Raw genomic sequence first — 15,330 nt, 5'->3', positions numbered from 1 at the left:
AGACAGTCTCTTCAATAAGTGGTGCTGGGAAAACTGGACAGCTACATGTAAAAGAATGAAATTAGAACACTCTCTAACACCATTCACAAAAATAAACTCAAAATGGATAAGAGACCTAGAGGTAAGACCAGACACTATAAAAGTCTTAGAGGAAAACATAGGAAGAACACTCTCTGACATAAATCACAGCAAGAATTTTTTGATCCACCTCCTAGAGTAATAGAAATAAAAACAAAAATAAAGAAATGGGACCTAATGAAACTTAAAAGTTTTGCACGGCAAAGGAAACCATAAACAAGATGAAAAGACAACCCTCAGAATGGGAAAAAATATTTGCAAATGAATCAATGGAGAAAGGATTAATCTCCAAAATATATAAACAGCTCATGCAGCTCGATATTAAAAAACAAACAACCCAATCCAAAAATGGGCAGAAGACCTAAATAGACATTTCTCCAAAGAAGACATACAGATGGCCAAGAAGCACATGAAAAGCTGCTCAACATCACTAATTATTAGAGAAATGCAAATCGAAACTACAATGAGGTATCAGCTCACACCAGTTAGAGGGCTTCATCAGAAAATCTACAAGCAACAAATGCTGGAAAAGGTGTGGAGAAAAGGGAACCCTCTTGCACTCTTGGTGGGAATGTAAGCTGATACAGCCACCATGGAGAACAGTATGGAAGTTCCTTAAAAAACTAAAAATAGAATTATCATATGATCCAGCAATCCCACTACTGGGCATATACCCAGAGAAAACCACAATTTAAAAAGACACACGCAGCCCAATGTTCACTGCAGCACTCTTTACAACAGCCAGGTCATGGAAGCAACCTAAATGCCCATCAACAGACGAATGGATAAGGAAGATGTGGCACATATATACAATGGAACATTACTCAGCCATAAAAAGGAATGAAATTGGGTCATTTGTTGAGACGTGGATGGATCTATAGACTGTCATACAGAGTGAAGTAAGTCAGAGAAAAATAAATATCGTATATTAACGCACATATGTGGAGCCTCGAAAAATGGTACAGATGAACCAGTTTTCAGGGCAGAAACTGAGACACAGATGTAGAGAACAAACGAGTGGACACCAAGGAGGGAAAGCTGCGGGGGGGGTGGGGGTGGTGTTGTGATGAATTGGGAGATTGCAATTGACATGTATACACTGATGTGTATACAAACTGATGACTAATAAGAACCTGCTGTATTAAAAAAAAAAAAAAAAGGTAGGTACTTAGTAAACATCCTTGACACTTCACTTAATGCCAAGTCATGATGTATTGATATCTGGTGAGGATTCCCGGTAGCACAGAGTAATTTAACAAAGGTGAAAAGTGAGAAGGCCATATGAACCCCAGATGACTTTATTCCTATATGCTTAATAACTTGAAACTGTCTGATAATTTCATGTATAGAGACAATTCAATAACATCATTAAACACATTCAAACTGGGCTTCTAAATGCCAAGAACACATTATCAAAACCACAATTACTCTACAAGTACCACTTTATTAACAGTAAATGTACAAAAATATAATGTTGGTGTAATATTTTCAAAAGCTATATGGTTTCCAGCAAAACTACAAAATGGTTGATTTGCTTGGTTTTCTTTTTATAATAGCTTTACAAAATGTGGCTTCCAACAGGAAAGAAATGCTTGGCTAATGGGTTTATCACTCTCAATTAACAGGATAACGTGAGAGGTAAGTTGTGTATAAAATGAGAGAAGAGAGGTCAATCTTTAGACAACGTAGTATTTTACTGACAAAATATTTTTCCCCCTTAAAAATAGAAAAGAATAGATTTAGAATACTTCTTGAGAACTGTCATTTTAGTACTTCCTAGGTTTTGAATTTAGTCCTATTAACAAAATGGGATTGTGTATCAGGGGTGGGGGGGGAAAGCTGGAGAAGAAACTAGAAGTGGATTGGAGCCTGATTGTGAAAGGTCTTGACTGCTTCCCTGATGAATGAGAAATATTCTTGAAAGTTTTGGAGCATCAAGTAGGTTTAATAGATTTTCCAGAAAAAGAATTGTGGCAGTATGTAACAGAAATGGAGAGAAATTGGAGAAAAGTAAATTGATAAAGAAGTTATGGCAATAATTTGGGTAAAAGGAAGAAATTCCAAAGACACTTAAGAATTGGTAAATTTCTAAATATTAAAAAAAATCTTAATATTAATGGGGAAAAAGTCCCATAAAGTCATAACTAAGAACAACTACTGTATAATAAACCTGACCAGGAAAAAAAATCAGATTATATAACATATAGCAAAGATGAGTTGTACTCCACTGATCTAATATGGTTTGGGACAAGAACTATGCTGCTTTAATTAAACAGTGTTTTATTATCTGCAGGGAAATCCCCCCAAATTACTTTTATTTAAAATTTTACTTTGTTATTTTGAGTTTTTAACTTTGCTATATCAACACTGTCCAAAAGAAGTTTCTGTGATGATGGAAGTGTAAAATAATCTGCCTTTTCCAATACAGGAGTTACTTACCCACACATGGTTACTAAGTGCTTGAAATGTGACTACTGAGACAGAGAAACTACATTTTAAATATTATTGAATTTTGATCAATATAAATTAAATACCAACACATGGCCAGTGGCTTACTATTTTGGAAGATGCAGCTCTAGATGAATCATTAAGTCTAACTCCATCCCTCCAAACCACACGTACATATTCTCTTTTTTCTCTCCTCCTTTTAAGTATTAATATCAATTAATACTTAAAACTGAGTATAATACATCATACTTAATGGTAAAAGACTGAAAGCTTTCTCCCAAGGATCAGGAACAAAACAGGAATGTTTGCTCTGCAACTTCTATAAAACATTTTAAGGGAGGTTCTAGCCATGGCAATTAGGCAAGAAAAATAAATAAAAGGCATCTTCATTGGAAAGGAAGAAGTAAAACTATCTCTGTAGATGACATGATCTTATATAGAAAGTCCAAAGGAATCTACATGAAAAAACCATAAATGAGTTCAGTAACATTGCAGGTAGAAGATCAATACCCCCAAATCCATTATATTCCCATGTTAGCAATGAAAAATCCATAAATGAAATTAAGAAAACAATTTCATTTATAATAGCATTAAAAGAATAAAAATACACAGGAATAAATTTAACAAAAGAAGTGGAAGACATGTACACTGAAAATTATAAAACAATGGTAACAAAATTAAAGATGTAAGTGAATGGAAAGACAGTCTGTGTTCATGGACTGAGAGACATAATGTTGATAAAATGACAATAATCCCCAGATACTTGTGTGCCAATGTTTACCACAGCATTATTCACAACAGGCAAAAGGTGGAAACAACCCAAGAGTCCATCAAGAGAAGGATGAATAAACAAAACGTGGTGTGTGTGTGTGTGTGCGTGTGTGTGTGTGTGTGTGTATAAAATGAAAAATAATTCAGCCATAAAAAGGAATGACATTCTGACACATGCTACAACACAGATGAACCTTGAAAACATTATGCTAAGTGAAAGCAGCCAGATACAAAAGGCCACATATTGTGTGATTCTATTTATATGAACAGTCCAGAAAAGACAAAGCCATAGTGACAGAAAATAGATTAGTGGTTGCCAGGGGCTGAGGTAAGGGCAGAATGGGGAGTGATTGCTAACAGGTACAGGGTTTCCTTACAAGGTGATGAAAATGTTCTGGAATTTGAAAGTGGTGGTGACGGCACAACATTGTGAATAGACTAAAACCACTGAATAGTATACCTTAAAAAGGTAGATTTTGTGTTACGTGTCTCAACGTAAAATTTTTTAAGGTGAAAAAGTTGAAAAAGGTGAGATATAACATAAATTCAAGTTGAAACAATGAGTTAATACATTTTAAACATTATGCTAACAAAAGATCAAAGAGTTTATTAACACACCATGCTAGTGACAGTATGGGGTAAAAACAGTAGTAATTTTTGTTGAAGTATAAATGGATAAAACTCTGTGAAGTACAATTTGGCAATAATGATCAAATCTAAAAATTGACACACCCTTTGAGCAATCTATCAATATATAAATATACTCTGATTATATAATTGCATATAAACACAAAAATATCTATACAAAAATTATCAGTGGGGCATTGATTTTTATATGGTAAAAGTTTGAAAACAACACATATATGCTTGTACATGCACAGAATGTTTACAGAAGGATATATATATTATATATATATATAAATTACTTAATTTTAGAAAGCATGGTGACAACAATCAGGAAAAAAAAGTGTTATAAAGCAATAGTTGCAAGTCTTCTTATTTTTATTCATCAATACATAGCTGGTATTAAACGATCAGGACTTAACAAAGGAATAACAAGTTTAAAAACCATTCTGGAATATATTTTAAATTTCAGGATTAAATTAAAAACCTACAAAGAATAGTTATTAAACATTTTACACAGTGTTCTTCAAGTATGATAAAGTACCACACTCTGAAAAATCTTGCTTAAAGAATTGGAATTTATCTCATATCCTTATGTACAGAAAAGGTTTAATAAAGCACGCCCAAGGGTGTTATCACTAGAAGGCTCTTAGCAGGTATTTGAGAAATTGATTTTGGGTGTGTTCCCACCATTCCCTAAATGAAAGGGTTGCTTACTGTGGCTAGACTTTGCAAAGACAATGCATTTTATGCTGAACGCCTGTTTTCCTTCTGGGAGCTTGGAAATTTGGTATGCGCTGGACAAAGGGTGCCTATGTGATCATCACCAATAAATAACTTTGTGCTGTGTCCATAATGGGCTTCCCTGGGCAGAAAAACTGCATACGTGTTGCTACATTTTCACTGCTAGGTGAAAAGAGTGCTCTGTGGACCCCTCTGGGGAGGAAGAAAGTAGAAGGAAATCTAAACATGGACTCTTCTAGGCATACAGCCTTATAATCTGACTGTAGATCCTGACTTATCACATAGCTGTAATAAATCTTAGCCTTAAGTACAACATGCTGAGTCTTGTGAATCCTTCTAGCAAATTTCTCACCGTGGGTAGTGAATGGTTTTCAAGACTCCCAACATACCCTGCTTTAGCAGGAAAAGTATTTTTTGAATAATATGTCATACAAACTTAAAATTAATACAACTTTTACTCTAAGTTTGCTGCTTGTATGCTAATCCTGCTTTTAATTTGTTGACATTTCCCCTAAAATGCATGTGTATTTATTTTCTTTGTTGATATCATTTTCTCTGTTAGTTCTTACATATTAACCTTTCAGTTGAAAGGGTTTTAAAATAAAAATAATTAATCACTGATTCTGTCCTTAAGCAAAACATAAGTCAACAAAAAGAACAAGGGAGGGAGAAAGAAATGTGAAGAAGAAAATATTGACAAAAGTACAAACAAAATTCTGCTTAAGTATTCTTTATCCATGTGAAAGGTGACATTGACTGAAAAGAGTATTTTTGGTTTGTATTATTATTTGAAGTTTTCAAAAATTCCCCCAAATTTGATATACCCATATAAACAGAAGATAAAGCCAAATATAATGTTTTAAAGTATAGACTGAAATCAACTATAGTTAAAAAATGGGAGAAAAAGATTTTTACAATCTATTAAATTATGCACCATTTGCTGTTTTTAAAATGTGCGAGCACAACTTCTACTTAAACATCTCTGAAGATATTTTAGTTGGGGTGAAAAATGTTAGATTCTGCTGTTCTGGCTATTTATCTTTAGGAGAAAGAAGGCTTTTTAACAAAAGAAGTTTAGAGAGAAGCACTAATCAATTTAAAGTTATAAAGTTATAACTAATTATTTTAATATGTGAACACCTATAAACCTGGTCACTAAAAATCTAGTCACTCAATTAGACTTCAAAAATGACTCTTTGAATATATGGCATTGTGTAAATGACCATTGGTCAGATAGCGAAAGTTATTCATTTTAATTTAAAAATAAAATTTCTCATTTCAACATTTCTGCTTTGCAAGAGTATAGAAAAAGAACAACCAAAAAAGGATGGTACTTCTTCATTTACTTTAACAATTACAGCTTAGTAACAGAACACTGTAAGTACAATGTATTAGAGAAAATAATGCTGTGAGTTTTGTATATCAAAACCTACAAAAGGGAAAACAGAATTATTTAAATATGGCAATGAATGGAACTTACATAAGTTGATGTTTCCAAGCTATCTGTGTTGACCAGTACTGGAGGAGGATTTGCCTTAGAGAAAGAATTGTAAATGTATTAGGCTTAACAGGAAAATTGACACATTACATAATAATGTTCACAAATGTTAGAAGCATATAAAAGATTTCCTATTTCTTTAAGTATAATTTTATATGAACTTTTCATACGTTAAACTATGTATCCAGTTTCTAGCACCAATGGAAAGATGTAGGTATAGGCAGTTGTTATATTTGCTTTTGAGAAATAAGTTCTTATTTCTGCTAAAACAGACACAATTTTCTTAAGATTTGCAAAGAAGTTCACCAGCCTTCTCAAAAAATCCACAAATATTCTCTAGCGTAACAAACAACTCTTCCCAAATTGGTTAGAAATCATTTGCTTTTCTAGTCTCAAGGATCCCATGAAGATTCCAATCATTTTATCACCCAGAAAAAAAATTCTGTCCCACACTGAACTGTGTTTAAATACTGGAATTAAAAAAAAAAAGCCATACAAAGAAATCAATCGCAAACTTTTAGAATACTGGAAACACACTCAACGTAAAAGCCCTCAATTGTTATCAACTGCAATTACTGCTTTCCATGTGTTATTCTAGACCACTCACAGAATAACTAGTGGTCAAAAAACCCACAAAAAAACAAAAACAAAAAAGCCAAGTAGAATAATAACATAGGTCTAATTAAGTTTGGAATGAAAAAGGCTTGGCTTTCTGCTTAAGTTGAAAAGTGTTTATTATGTAGGTGCAATAAAATTTAAAGAATAAAATGCAATTAATACCAAATGAAAAACAGACCAGAATATACTAGAAAACTGATGTGATTCCTCTTAAAATTATCTTTCTTCTGAAATTACCAAGTCAAATGACATCTTCAGAGAATCAAAAAGATGACTATCCTTCAAATAAATTTTAAGAGATGTGTTTAAATATTAACAGTTCTTCTACTCTAATTAAAGAATTACACAAAAAGGTTGTATGAAAGAAACGTAATACACAAAATAACCGTTTTCTTCCAAGTGTATGGGCTTTTCTAAAAGGTGAATGAATATTCAGAGTTCAAATGTTTTACATTATTTTCAGCGAAGTACTAGATCTGGATGATCATACGATAAAATGCTTAAAGACAACACCACTGCATGCTTAAACAATTGTACAGTATGCGTCTCAGCTACATAAAGCAGCAAGTTAAAAATGAGTAGGGACAAGGATTTACTGTACAGCACAGGGAACTATATTCAATATCTTGTAATAACCTATAATGGAAAATAATCTGAAAAAATGTATATAACTGAATCACTTCGCTGTACACCTGAAACAATAAAAAGTACCCTGAAAAAAACAAACAAACAAAATGAGTAGGGAATACTTTATTAAATATAAACATGATACTAACTACTTTATGTGTAGTCCTACCTTTGACTATAATAGTCTGTTTTCGAATGATTCAGTGAAAAGCAAACCTAATAGGTAAAAATACTATTTGTGAGAATGATATTTAAGCAAAGCAAGTCAATTAACAGACATTTGAGATTTTATGAACATTTGAAATTATTCATTTCCCAATGACTACTGAGACTTCTCAAATTGATATTTTAATTCATTAAAAAATTAATGGTACTTCACCTTTTTTTGCTTACGAAATTACAGAGGAGGACAAGAAAGAACAAGGCTATTTAAAGTTATAAAAGAAGTTACATTCTTCAAAAATTATGGCAAGAAAACCATTTGGTTCTCTCTGCTCATTTATTACCAAAAATATAGTGGAAAAAGTTGTTTATTACCAAAATCTAACTTATACAAAAATTATCACAACACTAGCTGTTCATGATCACCAACTCATCATCACTGTAGATAATTTATCTTTTCATTCTAGTCATATAAAAAGTCTAACTGATATTGAAATACATACAAACCAAACTATATGAAGGGTTAAATTTACTTCAAAATAAAATAATGACAATGAGAGATCAGGAGAAGGAGGGGCTATGGATCATATAAGAGTACATGAACTGAGGACTGTTGTAGTTGGGTGATGAGTATACATGGGAGTTCACTGTACTACTCCCTTTATGTCTGAGCATTTTTGAAGTTTTTCATAATATACAGCAAAACAATTATATTGAGTCAAGTACTCAGTTTGTAAGAGGTTAATAACTAATATAGTTGTAAAATATTATAGGTTAGAGTTGCTATTAAGATATTAGCATTCCCATCATAAAATTAATTTCAATTTTAAAGTTCAGTTCTGAATAAAGAATAATACAGACTAGTAAAAATAATTTGTAATTCTGACTTAATGAATATGATTAGATAATTAATATATGCATAATGTTTATTTGTAGATGTATCTTAGAATTAATATGAGTGAATGATCACACCTGAAGGGAAAGTGTGGGAATAAAGGACTTGAAACTGAACAAAACCTGGGAATGTTCACAATGAGGATTAAGCAAGAATTTCATTCAAAACTAATGTCAAGACAAGACAACCTAGCAATTTGAAAAAGACATATCACAAAATATAGTCTAAAATAAGAGCCTACGTAAATGACGCTCAAGAGGCATGACTTGACGGCCTCAAGTTTTAGCCGCCTAAAATAATGATAAAAATATTTAAGACTGTGTTAGCAGGTAGAGAATTAAAACATTACCTTAAAATTTACCCTTACTAACTTGAGATTTTCTAAATTCTTATATTACAGAATACAGAAATGGTATCTGACAAAGTAGTACTCCATTCCTCTCAAATTTGGAAGTGGTGGGAATGAGGTAGCACAATGGGCTTGGAGGGTATGATATACAACTCAGAAAGACATAATAACCTAGCGCCAAAGCCAGAACAGGTACTTCTGAAGCAAGAGATAGAGAAAAATTTGGCCATGGAATTTGCTACTTTCAGATAGCTAAAGTAGAGAGCACTAAAATAAAAAACAGTAGCAAATCTGGATAGGTTAAGACCTCAGGATCTGTATCTAGGACAGGGGATAGCAGAATAGGTAACAGGGAATTATCAGCTTTGCTTAGGGAGGAAATCAAACAACAGCATAATCTATGTGAAAGTTAGATTATTCAAATAATCTATGTGAAAGTTATTTCAAATGAAGGAAAAAAAACCCTTCCCTGCACCTCACCTTTAAGTGACACTTATCAAAAGATATGGTTCTAGATCTCTCTCTACCCTCACTCTACCATTCAACGACTTTGAATATACAGATAAATCACAAGTATTATTGAAACTTATTTTTTTACACCTGTAAAGCGATATACCTTTACTCAAGAGGACTGTGTGAGGACCTAGTGAAGTAATATAAAAAAAAATGTGTTGTAAACCACAGAAACCTATTGCTAATCCATTATTATTTACTAATAATATATACCATTGTGTATGTTTCAACTTAGACAATAATGAAGTCCTATATTCACTTAGAAATGGGGGGTGATTAGTAAGGGGGCAGGGATATACCAGAAAGAGAAACTTAACAAACCCCTAAAGAATATGACCCATGAATTAATAACAAGACTTAAGAAACGTAATTTTGCTCATCCAACTTTTACTATTTTATTTCATTATTAAAGGGCCTCATAGGGTCTACTGCTGTTAACACACTGCAGCATCCTTACACAATTTCAGAGCATAATATTACAGCTTAAAAATTCTGTGTTAAAATAATTCTAAGATCCAGTTATTTAAAAACAGGTCAAAATTAGGAGTTTAGAAAATGCTTTTATGCTGTATACTATACTTCTCCTTCTTAGCATGTATCAAAGTTTCATTGTATTATTGGCTTAGTGTCTCTTTCTCCCCTACTAAATTATAAACAAATGTTTTTCAAACACAGAACTCCCAAACCCCAGAGAATACATCTTGGATTCTAATTTGAGACACACTGCATTAAAAGTTAAGTGCTGTCACTTCAGTGATCACTGTAAGTTAAAGTGATTGTAAAAACAAATAGGGTGAATTCTGGGAAGATGGCAACACAAGAAGTCCCGCAATTTTGTCTCTCCACCTAGATAACAACTGCACTGGCAAAAACGCAACTGCCAGTGTGATGTAACTATTTTGGAATTCTAGTCTATTGAAGACTTACAACTCCCAGGGGAAGTATTAGATGGCAAACTGTGGTTAATCCAGTAAATTTCAGTTCTTAGCACAGTAGCAGCTACCCAACTCCCACCCCTCTTAAGTGTTCCTAGAGCAGCTGGCACAAACCGGGGTGGAGTGGGGATGGGGGTGGGCAGCAAAAAACACCCTGTTCTCCAAACATAGGGAATCTGTGCTCTTACTGCTGTTTCTGATCATGAAGGTGCAAAGAGGCAGTAGCCATTGTTGCTGAACCTCCTCCAATTGATATAAATCTCTCCCTCTCTGACTGAAGTGACTCCCAGGAGATTTAAAGGGCAAGTGTCTCCTCACACCATTTCATTTTCCTCTTTTTCCCCTTCTGAAAAGGGGAAAAGCCAGACATTGAAGATTAGAATATTCAAAAGCAACCACATATATGAGGGAAATTAGAAAATCACTGCGTATACCTGGGGAAGGTACAGGCATAGAAAAAATCTGCGAAGATCTGAAAGTTATACCATAGGCTGATTTTTAGCACAGAGATAGCCTACAGAAATCAAAAAAACAAAACACCCAGCAAACCCTAGGAAAGGGGAGAATCAGGTTTCCAGAGAAATCATAAGATTCAAACGTCCAATTTTCAACAAAAAAAAATCACAAGGCATGCAAAGAAACAGGAACATTTGGTCCATTCAAAGGAGAGAGAGAGAAGAAAAAAGAAACTGTCTCTGAAAAAGAGCTGGCGGCATACCTACTAGACAAAGGATTTAAAAGAACCACCTTAAAGATATCCAAAGAACTAAAAGACAAGGTAGACAAAGTCAAGAAAATGATGTATGAACAAAATGGAGATAAGAGATAGAAAACCTAAAGAGAAACCAAAAGGAAATTCTGAAGCTGAAAAGTACAATAACTGAAATGAAAAATTCACTAGAGCAGACTGGAACACGCAGAACAATCAGAAAACTTGAAGATAGGACAACGTAAATTATTAAGTCTGAAAACAGAGAGACTGAAGAAAAGTGACCAGAGTCTAAGAGACTTGTGGGCCATCATTAAGTGGACCAACACACACATTGTGGGAGTCCAAGAAAAAGAAGAGAGAGATCAAGGGGCAGAGAAAATATCTGAAGAAATAATGGCTAAAATATTCCCAAATTTGATGAAAGACACGAATATAAACATCCAAGAAGCTCAACAAACTCAAGGTAGGATTAACTCAAAGAGATTCACACTCAGACACATTATAATCAAACTCCTGAAAAGACAATGACAGGGAGAATTTTGAAAGCAGCATAAAAAAGTGACTCAATATACAAGGAATTCTCAATAATATTAATAGATTTTTCATCAGAATTCTGGAGGTCAGGAAGCAGTGGGTTGGTATATTCAAAGTGCTAACAGAAAAACACTGCCAACCAAGAATCTTGTATCTGGCAAAACTATCCTTCAAATATGAGGGAGAAATTAAGACATTCTCAGATAAACAAAAGCTGAAGGAGATCATTACCAATAGACTGGCCCTGAAAGAAATGCTAAAGGGAATCCTGCAGGTTGAAATGAAAGGACACAGGACAGCAACTTGAGGTGTTTGGAGAAATAAAGACCTTGGTAAGGATAAATACAAAAAAACTCTTATTATTTTAATAGTGTTTTGTAACATCACTTTTTGTTACCTACATGATTTAAGAGACTAATATTTTTTAAATTATATTTAAAAAATTAGTCTAAAAGCTACTTATTAGTACAGAAGTGAAGTCAACATTAGTAAATAACTAAAATCAATTACTAGTCCAGAAGCTAGTATCATAGTAACTTTGCTTTGAGATTCTACATTTGTTTTCTACATAATTTAAAAGATGAATGCATTTAAAAATTGTTGTTTTTGTACATACAATGTATAAAGTTGTAATTCTGTGATATCAACAACTGAAACAGGTGAGGATGGAACTGTTAAAAGGAGCAGAGTTTTTTTATATTATTGAAGTTAAGCTGGTTTAAATTCAAATTAGAGTGTTATAACTTTGGGATGTTAAATGTAATCCCCATGGTAACCACAGAGGAAATAGCTAAAGAATACACACAAAAGGAAATGGGAAAGGAATTTAAACATTTCACTACCAAAAAATCAACCAAACAAAAAATAAGACACTAATGCAGGAAATAAGGTACAAAAAACCTATAATGAATACAGAAAACAAATAGCAAAATGACAGAAGTCTCTCCTTATCAGTAATTACTTTAAATGTAAATTGATTAAACTCTCCAATTAACAAAAACAAAAACAGCAGAATGGATAAAAACACATAACCCAACTCTATGTTGTCTACAAGAGACTCGGTTGAGATCCAAAGACACAAACAGATTGAAAGTGAAAAGGTGGAAAAAGATATTCCATGCAAATAGTAACCAAAAGATAGTAGGAGTGACTATACTAACATTAGACAAAATAGAATTTAAATTTTAAAAAGTTACAAGAGACAAAGGACATTATATATTAATATAAGGTTCAAAACAGCAAGAAGATGTAACAATTACTAACATTTATGTACCTAATGACAGACCATCAGAAGCTATGAAACAAAAAAATGACAGAATTAAAGAGAGTAGACAGTTCTACAATAATAGTTGGAGATTTCAATGCCCACTCAAAATAATGTGTAAAATAACCAGACAAAAGATAAGTATGGAAAAAGACGACTTAAACGACACAATAAAGCATCCTGACCTAACAGACATATTTAGAACATTCTGTCCAACAACAGGATACATTCTTCTCAAGTGCACTTGGGTCATTTTCCAGAATATACCATATATTAGGCCACAAATTAAGTCTCAGTAGATTTAGAAAGTCATCATACAAAGTATCTTTTATGGCCAAAATGGATGAAGATAGTAAGCAATAATAGAAGCAAACTAGAAAATTCACCAAGCTGTGGAAATTAAACAACATACTCTTAACCACTGAATCAAAGAAGTAGAAAAGCAAACTGGAAAAGACTTAAAGAGATGAATGAAAATGCAAATACAACATACCAAAGCTTATGAGACAGCAAAAGCAGTGATAAGTGGGAAGTTTACAACTACACGTTTATCTTAAAAAACAAGAAAGACCTCAAGTCAACAAACCGAACTTTACAAATCAAGGAACTAGAAAAAGAACAAACTAAACCCAAAGTTAGTACAAGGAAGGAAATAATAAAAATTAGAGCAGAGATAAGTACAATAGAGAACAGAAAAATAATAGAGAAAAAAGACCAACAGTTGTTTTTTTGAAAAGATCAACAAACTGACAAACTTTTAGTTAGATGGACTAAGGAAAAAAGAGAGAAGACTAAATTACTAAAATCAGAAATGAAAGTGGGAACATTATTACTAATTCTACAGAAATAAAAAGGACTATAAGAGTGTTATGAGCAAATGTAAGCCAACAAATTGGATAACCTACACAAAATGGACAAACTCCTACCAAGGCTGAATCATGAAGAGAAAATTTAAATAGACTTTATAATTAATAAGGAGATTGAATCAGTAATCAAAAATCTCCTGACAAATAAAAGCCCTTGAAATCTGATTGCTTTCCTGGTGAATTCTACCAAACATCTGAAGAACTAACATCAATTTTTCTCAAACTGCCCAAAAATTGAAGAGGAAGGTACATTCCCTAACTCATCCTATGAGCCAGCATTACCCTGATACTAAGGTCAAAGGCAAGGACACTATAAGAAAACTGCAGACAAATATCCCTTATGAATATTGATCCAAAATTCTCAACAAAAACTGAATTCAGCAACATATTAAGAAGATTATATACCATGACCAAGTGGGATTTTTTCCTGGAATGCAAGGATGATTCAACATATGAAAACTGATCAATGTAATACACCACATCAACAGAATGAAGGAAAAAAACAACACGATCATCTCAATCAATGCAGGAAGTATCTGACAGTATGCAACATTCTTTCATGATAAAAACGTTTAACAAACTAAGAATATAAGGAAACCACCACAGCATAATAAAGGTCGTATATGAAAAACCTACAGCAAACATCATACTTTCATGGTGAAAGACTGAAAGCTTTCCCTCTAAGATCAGGAACAAGTCAAGCTGGCCCACTTTCACCACTTCTATCCAACACAGTATTAAAAATCAGTCAATTAGACAAATAAGAAAAATAAATGACATTCAAATGAGAAAGAAGGAAAATTATGTCTTCAGATAATATGATCATACATGTAGAAAACCCTAAAGAAACCACACAAAAACCTGTTCGAACTAATAAACTTAGCAAAGTAGCGGGATATGGTCTACACACAAAAATCAGTTGCATTCCTATACACAATCTGGAAAGAAAATTACAAAAACAATTCCATTTATAACAGCATCAAAAAGAATAAAATAATTTGGAATGAACTTAGCCAATGAGGTGAAAGATTTGTGCAATGAAAACTATAACGTTGCTGAAAGAAATTAAAGACAACAGAAATAAATGGAAACATATTCCCTGTTCATGACATCTTAATACTGTTAAGATGTCAATATTACCCAAAGCAATTTACAGATTTCATCCAATCCCAATCAAAATTCCAATGTTTTCTGCAGAAATAGAAAAATCCAACCTAAAATTCATATGGAATCTCAAGGGATCTGAATAGACAAAATAATTCTGAAAAGGACAAAGCTGGAGGACTCATACTTTCTCATTTCAAAACTTACTACAAAGCTACAGTACTCAAAAGTTTGGTACTGGCATAAAGACAGACATACACCGATGGAATTGAATAGACTGCAGAAATAAACCCTCACATATATAGTCAAATTGTTTTCAACAAGGGTGCTAAGACCATTCAATGGGGACAAGATAGTCTTTTTAACAAATGGTGCTGGGAAAACTGGATATCCAAATGCAAAAGACTGAATTTGGACCCTTACCTAACATCATATACAAAAATTAATTTAAAATGGACCCATGACCTAAATCAAAGACCTAAAAAACTATAAAACTATAAGAAGAAAACACAGGGTAAAAGCTTCAGGACACTACATTTGGTAGTGATTCAATGGATATAACACCAAATGCACAGGCAACAGAAGAAA

At 33.0% G+C, this 15,330-nt stretch overlaps 1 protein-coding gene across 6 annotated transcripts in view; it reads right to left on the bottom strand.

Moving 5' to 3' along the window:
• The window catches only part of DLG1 (discs large MAGUK scaffold protein 1), a 284,860-nt gene that overhangs the window by 131,500 nt on the left and 138,030 nt on the right, over positions 1-15,330 (bottom strand). For all 6 annotated transcript variants that reach the window (XM_082654456.1, XM_082654457.1, XM_082654458.1 and 3 more), the window contains one exon: positions 6,146-6,199. In XM_082654456.1, coding sequence (XP_082510582.1) covers positions 6,146-6,199 — 54 coding nt within the window. The remainder of the gene's footprint in view (positions 1-6,145; positions 6,200-15,330) is intronic.

The sequence above is a fragment of the Grampus griseus genome (genome assembly GCF_964374135.1).
Source record: "Grampus griseus genome assembly, chromosome: 5".
Classification (NCBI taxonomy): domain Eukaryota; kingdom Metazoa; phylum Chordata; class Mammalia; order Artiodactyla; family Delphinidae; genus Grampus; species Grampus griseus.
Note: the sequence above shows the minus strand (reverse complement) of the source record. Positions and strands in the feature narration are given on the sequence as shown.